Consider the following 15,668-nt stretch of genomic DNA (forward strand, 5'->3'; position numbering starts at 1 on the left):
GGAGGGGATTGTGCAATATGATCATGTCACACTCCCTGGCTCTGAGGTCTTCGGTAGGTAGCGTCTGTGGCTCTTAGGATCAAGTCCAAACTCTATATAGCCTGGCCTTGGAGGCCTTTAATGTAGTCCTGAGCTTTATCTCTTGCCTCCCCTTCCCCACTCAGTTCACTTATGTTTGTATTTTTTTTTTTTTAAATTTTTTTTTCAACGTTTTTTATTTATTTTTGGGACAGAGAGAGACAGAGCATGAACGGGGGAGGGGCAGAGAGAGAGGGAGACACAGAATCGGAAACAGGCTCCAGGCTCTGAGCCATCAGCCCAGAGCCTGACTCAGGGCTCGAACTCACGGACCGCGAGATCGTGACCTGGCTGAAGTCGGACGCTTAACCGACTGTGCCACCCAGGCGCCCCTTGTTTGTATTTTTCAAACAGAAATCTCCATGGGCTTCTGGTTTATTCACCACGGTATCTCTACAGCTTGTCACAGGCTTGGAGCACAGAAGTGCTCAGTGATGTTTTGCCGAATGAATGAACAAATGAACGAACAACTTGATGTTTATATGCATTTCTGTTCCATGATTTCTGAAAATCTGGAACTGAAGTGTGATTATTTTATTCCTAATTAGGACAAAAAAAGCCTCCTTCACTTTAGTAAACTCAGTGGAATACATGTGACCATTCAAAATGCCATGAGGAAGAGTTTGTAACAACTCGGAAAATGCTGATGGTATAATGTTAGTAAATGAGAGCAGGATGCAAAATCTTACAGTCCAGCAACAGTGCATCTAGAACCGCTCCTGTGTGGAGGGGAGGGGAGAGGAGAGTTTTGGAAAGAGAAAGTACCCTAGTGGGATGCTGTGTAACATGTTATATTGGTGTTTTTCTCCCCTTTTTCCCCCAAGTTTTCTTTAGTGAACAACCATTAATTTTATCATGAAAAATGGAAAGCAGGAATGCTTTATATTTAGTATTGCCAGCAGCAGCCACCTGCAAATTTTGTAGTGTTTCTGAGTTGGCAATGTGCTTTTAGATGCATGAGCTCTCTTTTTTTTTTATTTTATTAAAAATTTTTTTTTAATGTTTATTTTATTTTTGAGAGAGACAGAGTTCCAGTGGGGGAGGGGCAGAGAGAGAGGGAGACACAGAATCTGAAGTAGGCTCCAGGCTCTGAGCTGTCAGCACAGAGCCTGATATGGGGCTCGAACCCATAAACCATGAGATTGTGACCTGAGCTGAAATTGGACACTTAACCGACTGAGCCACCCAGACGCCCCTAGATGCATGGTCCTTCTTGATGCCTGTAACAGTTCTATGAGGATGCTGGGCCATGGGTCCATTTGTTCCTTAGTTCTTTCATTCATTCATTCATTCATTCATTCATTCATTCATTCATTCTTCCCCCTCCCTTGCTGCCAAAGCTAGGACTTAGGGGTGAGGAGAATGAGATGCCCAGGGCAAAATTTAAGGAGGCACCTATTTTCCAGCTACTTCTCCAGCTTCTGAGATCAGCCCTGAGAGTGAGATTTTGCTCCTGAGTGCCTTAAGTTTTGCCCCTGAGTGCCTCCTTTGTCTCACCTTGGTCCTGGTCTTGCCCCCACTCTGTACCAGGTGCTGTTCTCTGCTCTGGGGATCTAACAGTGGACGGAACAGATAAAACTCCCTGTCTACATGGAGCTTCTGTTCTAGGAGGGGAGGCAAGAGAAGTTCTATTACCTGCCCCCTCTTACAGTTGAGGAAACTGAGGCTCCTACCAGTGAGGTGACTTGCCCGTAACAGACAAACAGCTAAAGCTCAAGGCTGCCCCTGACCCTCTCCTCCAGTGGGTTCTCTCCTAAGTTTTGTGTGGCTGTGAAGTTGATATTTACACTGAGGTGTCAAAGTGCCAGTCCCATGGGTGTCAGGTGGACTCAGTGCTATAACTCGGTCTGCCTGTGGATCCCAGCTACAGGTAGATTTCAGGTGTGAAGGGGAGCGAGTGAGAAGCTACTGCGGACAAAGACCGCTAGCCTGGTGACCCTCTGGTGGAAGTACTGCCTTTCTGACGCTGAGATGGCCTCTCGCTTGCCTTCCAGCCTCCTATGTGATCACAGACCTGACCCAGCTGCGAAAGATCAAGTCGATGGAGCGGGTGCAGGGCGTGAGCATCACTCGGGAGCTTCTGTGGTGGTGGGGCATGCGGCAGGCCACCGTCCAGCAGCTGGTGGACCTTCTGTGCCGCCTGCAGCTCTACCGCGCTGCCCAGATCATTCTGAACTGTGAGTATCCAAGGTGGCCCACTCAGCCGCCCGCGAGCAGGTTTCCGCAGGAGCCGTACCCTCTGGCCTTGGAACTTTTCTTCACCTTAGAAAAAAAACGTAACTGACAGAATTTTTTTTTTTTTTTTTTTTTTTTTTTTTATTTATTTTTGGGACAGAGAGAGACAGAGCATGAACGGGGGAGGGGCAGAGAGAGAGGGAGACACAGAATCGGAAACAGGCTCCAGGCTCCGAGCCATCGGCCCAGAGCCTGACGCGGGGCTCGAACTCACGGACCGCGAGATCGTGACCTGGCTGAAGTCGGAGGCTTAACCGACTGCGCCACCCAGGCGCCCCCGTAACTGACAGAATTTACCACCCAACTAAGAAATTACCTCTGGGAGAGCAGTTGGGTGCCCAGGGAACCAGATATTGGAGAGAGACTTTTCTATAAGTTCGTCTGTACCTTTAAAAGTCTGCTTCTCTATTCCAAAAGTAAATTTAAAAATAAGGATTAAAAAGATAGCTATACATAAAAATCCAAAAGAGTCTACAGTAAAAAATGATTTATGTCGTCATCCTATATTCTCAGTTTTACTCCCCAAGAAGGTAACCACTATTAACAATGTCATGCCTATCTTACTGGAAGTTTTCTGTGCATTGGTTAACATATATGTGACATCTACAACTACTTTTTTTTTTAAAGATTTTATTTTTAAAGGAATCTCTACAGCCAACGTGGGGCCCAAACCCACAACTTCAAGATCAAGAGTCAGTTGTACACTCCACTGACTGAGCCATCCAGGTGCTCCTGTATTTTGAGTTTTTAAAATGATTTTATTTTATTATTTTTATGTGTATTTTTTAAATGTTTTTTTTGAGAGAGAGAGAGATAGAACAAGCGGGGGAGGGGCAGAGAGAGACATGGGGATAGAGGATCCAGAGCCGGCTCCGTGCTGTCAGCACAGCAGTAAACCCGACATGGGGCTCGAACTCACTCTCAAACCATGAGATCATGACCTAAGCCAAAGTCAGATGCTCAACTGACTGAGCCACCCAGGTGCCCCTTAAGTTTTGGTTAATGTTTGTACCAATATTACTGGAGCACCTGGGCGGCTTAGTTGGTTAAGCATCCGACTCTTGATTTTGGCTCAGGTTATGATTTCAAGGTGGTAAGATTGAGCCTGCATCAGGCTCTGCACTGAGCGTGGAATCTGCTTAAGTTTCTCTCCCTCCCTCCCTCCCTCTGCCCCTTCCCCGCTTGTGTGTGCTCCCTCTTTCTCTAAAATAAAAACTGGAGAGCCTGGGTGGCTCAGTTGGTTAGGCATCTGATTTTGGCTCAGGTCATGATCTCGCAGTCTGTGGATTCGAGCCCCATGTCGGGCTCTGTGCTGACAGCTCAGAGCCTGGAGCCTACTTTGGATTCTGTCTCCCCCTCTCTCTGCCCTTCCCCTGCTCACACTCTGTCTGTCTGTCTCTCTCTCAAAAATAAAATAAAACATTAAAAAAATAAATAAAAATTTAAAAATTAAAAAGATATCTGGATCAGTATTACCAAATTACCCTCTTACCTGCTATTACAACAGTGGTGGGAACGTATTTAGCAGGTAATAATCGTTCTCTGCCATGAAGAGATGCTGCAAAATTGAAGTAGAATTATGCCAAGTGCCTTGTGTTCAGCCAATGCTTAGCAGAAGGCAGGTGGGTCATGGCTACTCCCATCTAGAACCCATCCCTTCTCGTATCTCCAAAGAGACCCCTTCAGTGTGGGGCAGCAAGCCGGTCTTTTAATAGGTACTTTCTGAGCCCCTGCCTAGTGCCTGGTGCTGTCCTAGTTTCTAGACGACAGTGATGGGCAAAGCGACAGGTCCTTTGCCCTCATGGAGGGCATAGTCATATGAAGATATAATCAATGGACAGGAAAATAAATAAAAACAATAGGTTGGAGTGAGCAGGCAGGAGAGTCTCCTAGAACATGTTAGTCATGGAAGGCTAAGAAGTCGGAGAAGGTGAAATTGGAGGGATGGAAAGAAGACAGCCATGTGAAGAGCTGAGGTAAGAGAGCCCAGGGAGAGCACTGGATTTTGAAGGAACCAGCGTGAAGCTGGTGTGGGAGTCAAGAGCAGTGCATTCTGAGCCACAGAGACCTGCAGAAGACCCTATGTGGGCTCTGGTGTTGTCCTGTCTGGGGCTTTTGGTCTGGGAAGAAGTTGGCTGAATCAATAGACACAGGTTCAACACTTTCCCGACTGCACCCCAGGAATTCTGGAATCATGGAGGGCTTCCAGGAGGAGGGATGGTAGGATCTAGAGCAAAGAGCTGATTGATGGGGGCTTAGAAACCTCCACCCTCAGAGGTGGCAGGAGAATAAGGGACATTGGGGTGGCCCTGCGGGTGAGGGGATCTAGAGATGAAGCCCAAGGCAGGATTTCGGGTACACCACAGAGGTAGATCACCTCTTGGGCAGGGAACGCTAGTGGGACAGTGAGACCATCTCTCGCCCTTAGGCACGTAGCGATTCTTCAGGATTTCGGGTGTCCAGGGACACAGGGCTTCCGCACACCCACCAGATCTTATTAGATGAAGGACCGTTCCTCTGCTGGCAGGATTCTCTGCCTGAGGCAGGTTGTGGGGAAGATCCTGCTTACACAGCAAGCAGTGACACACCAGTGTGGGACTCGGCCTGTTCCCTGCCTCCAGGCCCTAGCAGCGTAATCTCTGAATCAAGAATGGGCACATCTCAAAACATGGCCACCCCCAAACTTCTGCAGCCTCTGCCCCTGTCTGGCCAGCCTCCCCCAGCTCACCATCTTCCTCAGACTGGGGAGGGGTGGTCTGCTCAGTCCCCAGGCTCCCCAAGCCTTTGGGAACTTCCTGAAACCCCTCCCTACCCTGCCAGCCCTTCTGTCCTGAGAGGGTTCCCTTAAGTCCAGTCAGACAGCATCCTTACCCTCACATCCCCAAGGCCAGGTCCTCATCCGGGTCAGCCGGGGGTGGCTGCGGTTTTACAGGAAGGTGGTCAGGCAGTGTGGCTAAGCCCTATTGTTACATGGGCAGGTCCTCCCTTTCCCTGGGCTTAGTCCCACCTTTGTCCAGTGGGGGTGGGCTGGATGCCGTCTGAGCCCCCTCTGGACACTCGTGGTGCCGTGGCCCTCATTGTCCCTCAGACCTTGTTGGTTGGTGTGACCGACGCCTGCCCTGTTTAGCCATGCGCAGACCCTGGCTCTGGCTTCTCTGTGTCCCCAGAGCCTGGCATGTGGTGGATATGGAGATACGATTAGCACTGACTATGTCCTCAAATATTTTTCACCTTTTGAGAGATTTAATGGTAAACTCTTAATGGGTTGGAAAAGAGGCAAGGAGGGAAGGGGCCGCTGGAGGTGAGGGGAAATGCCACTGGGTCAAATGCAGTCAGAATCTAGCTGCCTGGGCTTCTCCAGCCTAGCCCACTTCGGGGAGGGGGCCAGTGGGTTGGGGCCCGCACGACACCCTGGTTTTGTCTCTGCTGAGCGGCTGAAACACTACCGGGATGTCCTGAGCCCCGAAAGCAGACAAGTACCAGGCATTGAGACAGGCCTCTGGTTGGACACATCAACTCTCCATTGACGTCAAAACCTGACTGTTGACTAATCTTGAACATGTTCTTAACGATTTGAGGTCAACACACAATATAGTGCCAGATTTAAAGAAGCCACTCATTGTGGCACGACACTTTAAGCTAACCACTGACTGAGCCCTGAGCTGCCTGCTTGCCTCCTCCCAAAAGCCCCTTGAGGTGGGTGCTCTAAGGAGCCCCTTCTCCACCTAAGGAGACTGAGGCCAAGAATGGCTCAGTGACTCCCCCAGGGGCATAATTCTGGTCGTGGGTACAGATGGAGGTCACACCCAGGCGTGTCTGGATCCAACACCCTCATGCTTAGCATTTTTCACAGAAACTTCACTGAACACAGCATTTGGGCTTCCAGGCAACAGTGATATTTTTTCTGTCAGCTTCTCTTCTGTTTAGAATTGTACTCAGATCCCCGCTTTCCTGGTCCAGCTGCCCTCAACCTGTCAGGACTGTGGGAGTCTACCTTTGCCCCTCAAACCTCTCCTCTCTCCCCCTTAGCCCCTGAGGAAGAGAGACTAACACTTGTTTCCACATCCACAAATCCCCTCGATGTTCTTCTGACAGTCTGGTTGTGTTTTTACTATTGTTTTACGTCCTCAGGCAGGACACTTCCCCTTTCTATTTTTGTCATTAGTTAAAAAAAGTGCCATAAATCTCTGCCCCTTTTTGGAGGTAAATATAGAGGGCATATTCTATATGTGTGAAGCGTTTTAAGTTTCTGTATTCTGACTAGTCAAAGCCATTTTCCCTTCCCTAATCATAACTTAGTTAAACCTTATTTTGCATTTGCTTGAGGAAGATTGCTTATGAACTTGATCAGCTGCTTCCGGCAGTTTGAGAACCTGATGTCTGCCTACCACTTCTTAAAGGGCCTCTAGAATAGATTTGATAGAAGCATGCTTGGAAACCGCACACACCAGAGGTCCTAGGTATAAATTGGCTTCCTTAGAGACTATATTGTATTTATATCTCCAGGTGCTATATTTGTATTTAACAGAGGCCTTCTGAAGATTGTATCTGAACTGAAGGGCAGTGTGTGGGGTCCCCTGGGGGCCACATTGCATCTAGTCTCTTGAAATCAAGTACTGTGGGTGGTCGCTGTTCTGACTGTGTAGAGACCTGGGTCTGTGGGTCTCTGTCCCTTGATATTTTCTCCACCTTCATTGCCAAGACTGTTGTTATTCTATTTGCCAAACTCCTAACATTAAATGTGATAAGAATTAGAATAGGGGCACCTGGGTTCCTCCAACTGAAGCATCCAGCTTCTGTTCAGGTCCTGATCTCATGGTTCGTGAGTTCAAGCCCCACATTGGGCTGTCTGATGTCAGCATGCAGCCTGCTTTGGATCCTCTGTCCCCTTGTCTCTCTACCCCTCCCCTCCCTCTCAAAAATAAATGAACATTTTAAAAAATGCCTTAAAAAAAGAATTAGAATACATTAGTACAGAAGGCTTACCACCCAACTGCCCATTCCTCTGGCAAATTTGTTTTCCAGCGTCAACCCCTTTTTATTCTCTGAGCCGTGTCTTGGTGGTTGTCTGTATTAACATTTCTGGTTCACTGCTGTTACTAAAGGCAGACTCCAGTACTCAAATAAGGTGCACGCCTAACTTGCCACCCAAGCTGTCGGCCAGGACCTAGTCACATGATAGCACCTAGTTGCAGGGGAGACTTGGGGAATGTAATCTGTAGCTGGGAGGTTGTGTGCCTAACTAAAGCTTCTATTACTCTAGAGGAGGAGGGAATAAATATTGGAGGGTCAGCAGTCTCCCTAGAATTTTCCCCTTTGGGCTACCCAAATATCCATTTATACCTGCCTTCCCACAACTAAAACGTGCTCACCCCTTCCCCAAGAGAGACAAGGCCCGAGGCCCTAATCAGTTTCTTCCTTTAGCTCAAGGCCCAGGATCTGTGGGTGATGTGTAGTCCTCGGGATCAGCCCCCAGTGGTCCAGAACCTCTCCACCAAAGAGAAGTTACCTGCTCCCCTTCCCCCAGCACACTCAGAACCCAGTGGTGGTATCTGCACAGGGAGCCATGCTCACAACTGTCCCGTTTGAAATGAGAAACACGCTGTGGTCACTGATCTGTAGCAGTAGACATCTGGCAGAGCAGCAGGTGTAAAGGTCCATCCCAGCCAAGGGAAGTAAGTTTTTGGCTTGAACCATCTGCACCCCTTGTTCTTCTTGGTAGATCAGGGGTTCTCACTGCGCCAGACCTCCAGGCATCAGCATCGCCTTGACCTTGTTAGGAATGCAAATTCTGGGGTCTCACCTCATCTTCGGATTCAGAAATTCCAGGGGTGGGGTCTGGGTCTATGTTTTACAAAGGGGTGAGGGATGGGGGCAGGCACTGGGGGGAGCTTCCCTGTTCATTATTCCCTGTGGCCTCATCTGAAGTGGGAAGTGAGAAAGGTCTGCCCTTAGGGAGGGCCACGTGGCTTGCACAGCCTGCTTCCTGTTGGTCTGGGAAGTGTAGTTTTTAGCCAGGCAATCATATGTCTAGCTAAAACTTCTAGAATGTGTGAAGACAAGGGGAATGGGCATTCTCTGCCTTATTAGTACTGTCTCTAAATAATGTGCTTATACTGACCCTTTCATATTTATTTATTTATTTATTTTTTTAATGTTTATTTATTTTTGAGAGAGGGAGAAAGACAGTGCAAGCAGAGGAGGGGCAGAGAGAGAGGAGAGAGGGAGACACAGAATCCTAAGCAGGCTCCAGGCTCTGAGCTGTCAGCACGGAGCCTGACGCAGAGCTCAAACTCATGAACTACGAGGTCATGATCTGAGCTAAAGCCAGATGTTTAACCAACTGAGCCACCCAGGTGCCCCTAATTTTTTAAGTTTTCTTTATGTATTTTGAGAGAAAGAGAGTATGGGCACACAAGCAGGGAAGGGGCACAGAGAGAGGGAGAGAGAATTCCAGGCAGGCTCTTCACTGTCCACACAGATCCAGATGCAGGGCTTGAACTCAAGAACTGTGATATCACGACCTAAGCTGAGACCAAGAGTTGGATGCTTCACCTACTGAGCTACCCAGAGGCCCCTCATATTTATTTTTAAATGCAACATACAAACTTTATTTTATTTTTTTTTAAATACAGCATGCAAACTTTTAAAAAAAGAATTTATTTTTAAGTAATTTCCACATCCAACATGGGGCTCGAACTTAAAACCCCAAGATCAAGAGTGGCACATTCTACCACCTGAGCCAGCCAGGTACCCCTAAACTTTATTTTTTTTAAATTCAACATATAAACTTAAAAGAAGTTTATGTATTGATAGAGAGAGGGAATAGAGAGAGAACAAGTGGGGGAAGGCAGAGAGAGAGAGATGGAGAGAGAGAGAGAGAGAGAGAGAGAGAGAGAGAGAATCCCAAGCAGGCTCCATGCTGTCAGTGCAGAGCCTGATGTAGGACTTGATCTCAAAACTGTGAGATCATGACCTGAGCTGAAATCAAGAGTTGGACCCCTAACCAATTGGGCCACCTAGGTGCCCCACAAACTTTTTTTTTAATGCATCATACAAAGTTTATTTTTTGTCCTTTTCATATTTATTAATTTAAATATTATCCACTAATTTCCTAGAAGAAGATTTGGCTTATACATAACTTCTCTACCTTTTAAAAAAAAATTTTTTTTTCAATGTGTACTTATTATTGAGAGACAGAGCATGAGCATGGGAGGGTCAGACAGAGGAGGAGACACAGAATTTGAAGCAGGCTCCAGGCTCTGAACTGTCAGCACAGAGCCCGGCACGGGCTCAAACCCACCAACTGCAAGATCATGACCTGAGCCGAAGTCGCACACCCAACCGACTGAGCCACCCAGGCGCCCCACTTCTCTCCCTTTCTAATACATTTATGTCACAATTTTTAGTTCCTCAGTAGATTGCTTTTGTAACATTTAAAGAACATCCTTACATTTCTGGTTCTTTCTTGGTCAGCTCTAGGCAATGCCTATTGATTCCCCACTTTGTAAGATGAAATTGCCCATTTTCTTACCCTTTCTTACCCTGTTCTGTCCACTTTCACCTCCCAACTTTGGGTGAAGACCAGTTGTAAGTAGTCCTCCATGGATGTTGTTATAGCTCCAGGCTCTGGTAAGCCCACAGGAAAGAGCTGGCTCTTGGGTGAAACCCTAATCTCAGGGTCAGGACAGGCAGGGGAATGCTGTCTGTGTGTCCTGGTTGATAGATGTCTGTGATGGGGAAAGTACTGTGTGCATAGGGCATCTGCAGGGCGAATCATAGTCTAGAGTAGCCTTTCCCAAAGCATGGGTCTCAGAAGAGTACTCCAGCCAGATACCCCTGCTGCAAACCAAAAGCTCATGAATAACTAGGGCAATGCTGTATGCTTTATCAGTGGCCCCTACCTTTGGAGATTCACAATGTAAACCATCATATTAAGGCTCTGATAAGTCCTGTAGCAAAGACCTGCTTAGGCCCATGTTTCCATTTATATTTGATCATGGGACCCCTTTTGATGTGATACTTGGAAATAATCCCACAGAACCAACACACTGTGGGAATCACTGTTCTAAAGAATGGTGACCATGGTGAAATTGCCAGACATTTCAGAGAGGCCTCATGATGGAGAGACCAGGGGATCAGGAGCAGACTTTTATGGTCAGGCTGCATTCAGCATCAGAAGAGTCTGTCCCAGGGGGCCAGGGCTGACCATCACCCTGGGGCTCAAAACATGAAGATCCTACTCCTCAGAGGGACTTTTCCAGACTCTGAGCCTTGGGAGGGGACTGTAAGCCAGGCTCCAGAGCCCAAGTTCTAGCATCTTGGGTGCATAGGAACTGGAATACTTTGACAGAGGCCAAAGTATTGGAGCTGTGACTTCCAGCCAAAGACAGATCAGCTGTCATCACTGCTGAGCTCTACAGCTGGTTAAATGCCACCAAAGGCAGGCCTAGGAGCTGAGCCTGTTGATGGTGAGGACCAGATGGCTCTAGCTCTGAGGAAAGAGGCTGGAAACCAGCTGTGCCTAGCCTGTGAGATAAAATTCGCCCTCATTCATCCTCATAGAGAGTTAGGAACGTGGAAGCTGGGCAGGGGTCAGTAATGAACTCAAGAAATATTTATCAAGTGGCTACAATATGTCAGGCACTAGGGACACAGCAATGAAAATACAGACACGGTCCCAGGCCTCAAGGAGCCTGCAGTCTAGTGTGGGAGACAAATACTAACAGGATGATGACACGGAGACCATAACCAACCGCAGTGTGAGTGCTTGGGGAAGTGCATGTGGGGTGATAGCATGAAAGAGGGCAGGATTTGATCTCATCAGGGCAAGCTTCCCTGAGGAAGTGAAAACTGAGCTTCCATTCGAAGGCTAAGTGGACCTAGTGAGACCTCGCAAGCATTTCTAGGCAGAGGGCACAGCATGTGCAAAGGCCTGGAGATGGGAAGGAGCGATGTTTGAGGACTCAGAGAGGCTGTGGAGGTCTCAGCTAAAGGACATGTGAGTGTGGGTGGGCTGAGCCTACAGAGGGCGCAGGACGCAGGGTCAGGCCACTCAAGGCCTCACAGGCCATGGTCAAGGGTCGGCTTTCTCAGGGGCAAAGGGAAGATTTGGAGGGCTTGTTCCTGGGGTGTGCCCATTGTTCTGTCCGCTATGTGGAATAGGGGTTTGTGAGGTTCCGGGTGTGAGAATCTGAGTGGGAGAGCAAGAAGCTTCTGGAATCATTCCTCCTGCTGTCACTGTCTTCTCGGAGTTTTCTTGTGACTTTTGCAATTTTCACGTTTTGTTTTGGTTGTGCAACCTTGACAATTTCTAACTTTTGGTTTGGCATCTCAGCCAAAGTCATTTCCTTCCTGGAGCTGGGCTCTCATTGAATGGGGAATTTTTGGCTGCTGTTTAAAAGGAAACAGAAGAGAATGATCTCTTTCTTTCCAAAAGAGCCCGGGCTGTTGCAAGGGCCGGAAGAGGCTCCTGCATTTGCTCTCTTGGAAGGCTTCCCAGGATCCGCCCGTTTCCAACTGCTAGGGAATAAAAAAACATGGATAGGATTCAGGGTCACTGGAGAATTGCCCCTGGAGGTTGGCACTGTGTTTGGCCAGGATTCCCCCGGGCCTGGAGTCTGCCCATCTGAGTACTAGTTGTAACTTGTATTTTGCACCTAATATGTGCCAGGCAGGCATCTTCTCTCACAAATCTTATTATCCCCATTTTATAGATGTGGAAACTGAGGCTCAGAGATTGACTAACATGCCCAGAGCCACATTGCTCATAAATAATGGGCTGGGATGGGGACTTACACCCTTACACCCTACTGGGGTAGGTCACTAGATGGTAGGTGTCAGGTCTCACTTTCCCCCTCTGAAAAACAGGTACACATATTGCCCTGTCTATTTTCTTGTAAACTAGGAAACTTCAAAACAAAAAAGATGGTGAAGTTTTTTAAAAGTTACTGCTGTGTGGCTCCGGACAGATCATCTGACTTTCCTTCCACACACTAGCTATTCCACTGGAATAAAGCAAGTCTTTAATCACTGTGGGTTTTTTGGGGAGTTGTGTGAGAATGAACAGAGGGTCTATGCAATGCATCTAAAGCAGTTCCCAATTGTTTATTTATCTTTGAGACAGAGAGACCACAGTGAGTGGGGGAGGGGCAGAGGGAGAGAGAGAGAGAGAGAGAGAGAGAGAGAGAGGATCGAAGTGGGCTCTGCCCTGACAGCAGCAACCCCTGTGCGGGGCTTGAACTCACGAACCATGAGATCATGACCTGAACCAAAGTCGGATGCTTAACCGGTTGAGCCACCCAGGCACCCCCAGTCCCAAATTTTTTAGAGAGGAAAGGTAAGAGCTGGTATGAAAGGAACGGCCATTTACTGAACTCCTGCTCTTGTAAGTAGGCTTCCCTGGGTTGCAAGTTTCGAACACTTTGAGATCATCCCCTAACCGGGATAGGCTAGGTTATGTTGCAGTCCCAGATAAACCTTGAAATCTCAGTTGTTCAACACAACAAAGATTGATTCCTTAACGTCCAGTGCTGCCTCCTGCATTTTTGTAGCTGGCTTTGTCCTGTGGAACACATAGCTCCCAGGGGCAGTGTGGCTGGGGAAGAGAGGGCTGAAAGAGGCTCACTGGCTCTTAATGGCTTTGTCCAGAAAGTGATGATAGCATTTCCAGTTAAAATCCATTGGCCAGAACTGGTCACGTGGCCCCAGCAAGAGAGGCTGGGTTTGAGAGGAAGCAAAGGACTGTTTGGTCAACAGTGTCTCGCCTACAGGTTTCCTCAGTTCACGGGGATTTATGATGAGGTTCTACCTAACCATGGCCTATGCGATCTAACCCTTGCCCAGCTCTGTCACTTCATCTGTGCCACCTTCTCCTTCATTCATTTAGCTCAGCCACTAGGGTCATCCTTCATTTGAGGAGATACACCGGGCGGTTTTCTGCCTCCGGACCTTCAAATATGTTCTCCTCAGAATGCTGGTCCCTCCCCAGCTCTTTGCATTCTTCCCGGGGCTAATGTTTCTCATCTTTTGAGTCTGTCCTTAAATGGTATCTGCCCACAGAAGCCTTCCGAGGCCACCCCATGTAAGTAAGTCTGTCACGTACCCTCCCCTCTCTCAAGTTTGTTTTCAGCGCAGAACTTCTCCCAGGTTATAATCAGAAATCTCTTATTTAACTAGCTTGATGTTGGGATTATGTCAGTTTTGATAATGGATGGCATCCCCAGTCCCTAACACAATGAATGAATGAATGAATGAATGAATGCAGGGTAAATCATTTTAGCAGCTAGTGGAGTACAGGTCAATGGAAAACCAGAGACAGAGCAATTAGGAAGGCTGATTAGGAGGTCATTCTCTCAGATTTGCCTGATTTTGTGTCTAGCTTGAATTGGGAGTTGAGTGGTGTGTGTGTGTGTGTGTGTGTGTGTGTGTGTGTGTGTGTGTGTGTGTTGGACTTTGGATATCCGGGAGGGTCCAGTCCAGAGCTGAAAAGGGGAAGGAAAAAGGAAGATCCAGAAAGCTATATTTGTCACTGATAATGCCAGCTGGCACCAGGATTCTTTAGTTATGGCTGAATCACTTTTATTTGTGCTAGAAGGCTACATTTCAGCCACATGAGTCAGCTGAAGTGTGAAAACACACATACAAATATTACATCACTGTGTATCTCGAGAGCTGTGAAGGGAGGGAGGGATTTCCAGATTATGCTCACTGAGGAAAGACCTTGTTGGCAAAGTCCCCTCTGCTCGAGTGTTCGGCTCCTGGGTTTGCTACAGTATTCAGTGTCCTTGAGCAGCTGGGGGGGAATCCCCAGGCCCCTCTCCCAAGGGTTCAACATGCATCAGCCTTTCACTTGAGGGAAGTGGGTCATAAATAAGTGAAACAGACATAAGATGACTATTCTGGGTTTTGCTTTTTTGAGTATATAAAACAGAGAGAGCAGTTGAACCTGCTCCCCAGAGCTTTTAAATAGGCCATGCATAGGGGCGCCTGGCTGGCTCAGTTGGAAGAGCATGTGACTCTTGATCTTGGGGCTGTAAGTTTGAGCCCCGCACTGGGTGTAGAGATTACTTATATATATATATATATATATATATATATATATATATATTAAAGTAGGTCATGTGTATGGGAAAGCTCTTAAGACAAAGCCTGACCTAGGGTTGGGGATAGTGATCATAACCATAGCAAATAAGAATAATAGCTTATATCTGTTGAGCCATTGCGTGTTTCATCCTCACAGCTACTCCGTGGGAGTGAGGGTACAGGGCCTCTCATTTGTCACATGAAACAGGTCACCTCGCCAGTGAGCCTGACTGTGTCTGGTGGGAAGCATGCCAAACGCTGTAAGCTCACTATCCCTCTGGGTTAAGCCAGTGGTTCTCTCAGCTTTACCTGGGGAACCTTCAGATACATCCAGGCTCTGATGCCCCACAGCCACTGGGCCTTTTGAGACCATGCCACTGCCTGCTGAGAGTCACGGTTTCCATTAGAGGACTGAAAATGTTGCCAATAGCCATTCACCCCATATGCTTCCTTCAGAGACCCTAAGCTGAGCACCAGAGGTTCTTTCTCTGTGCCTTTTGGGCAGGGAGAGAGGGCAGAGGATGGTCATTGAAGCAGTTTGTGCCCTGTCCCTGACCTTGGGCTGGCTGCTTTACATATCCTGTCCCACTGAGTCCGGGGGAATCCTGGGACAGGAAGGTTATAATTACTCTGATTCCACAGATAGGTGCAAATGATGTTCAGGGTTGAGAGAGTTGCCCTCGGCACACAGGTGGGAATTGTAGAGGCTGGATCTGGAAACAAATGGAAGCTTCCTCACGCTTAGTCTCTGTTCTACTCTTTGATCACAGTTTATATTTTTGTTCTTTTTTTTTTTGTTTTTTGAGAGAGAGAACACGTGTGCATGAGGGAGGGAGATGGGGGGAGGCAGAAGAAGAGGGAGAGAGAATCTTTTTTTATGTTCTTTTTTCTTTAAGTTTTGTTTGTTTAAATTTTATTTTTGAGAGAGAGAGAGAGAGAGAGAGAGAGAGAGAGAACAAGTGGGGAAAGGACAGAGAGAGAGGGAGATAGAATCTGAAACAGGCTCCAGGCTTTGAGCTGTCAGCACAGAGCCCGATGTGGGGCTTGAACTCACGAAACATGAGATCATGACCTGAGCTGAAGTTGGACGCTTAACCAACTGAGCCACCCAGGGGCCCCGAGGGAGACAGAATCTTAAGCAGGCTCCATACTCAGCATGGAGCCTGATGTGGGTCTCTGTCCCATGAGCTGAAATCAAGAGTTGGATGCTCAACTGACTGAGCCACCCAGGCGCCCAAAAATACAATTTGTATTTTTGGATCTCATTATGC

At 47.7% G+C, this 15,668-nt stretch overlaps 1 protein-coding gene across 2 annotated transcripts in view; it reads left to right on the forward strand.

The window, feature by feature from the left end:
* IRAK2 (interleukin 1 receptor associated kinase 2) overlaps positions 1-15,668 on the forward strand; it is a 64,086-nt gene that overhangs the window by 6,461 nt on the left and 41,957 nt on the right. For both annotated transcript variants that reach the window (XM_078442764.2, XM_078442763.2), the window contains exon 2: positions 2,073-2,255. In XM_078442764.2, coding sequence (XP_078298890.1) covers positions 2,073-2,255 — 183 coding nt within the window. The remainder of the gene's footprint in view (positions 1-2,072; positions 2,256-15,668) is intronic.

Source organism: Panthera onca, chromosome A2, assembly GCF_046562875.1.
Source record: "Panthera onca isolate mPanOnc1 chromosome A2, mPanOnc1 haplotype 2, whole genome shotgun sequence".
Classification (NCBI taxonomy): domain Eukaryota; kingdom Metazoa; phylum Chordata; class Mammalia; order Carnivora; family Felidae; genus Panthera; species Panthera onca.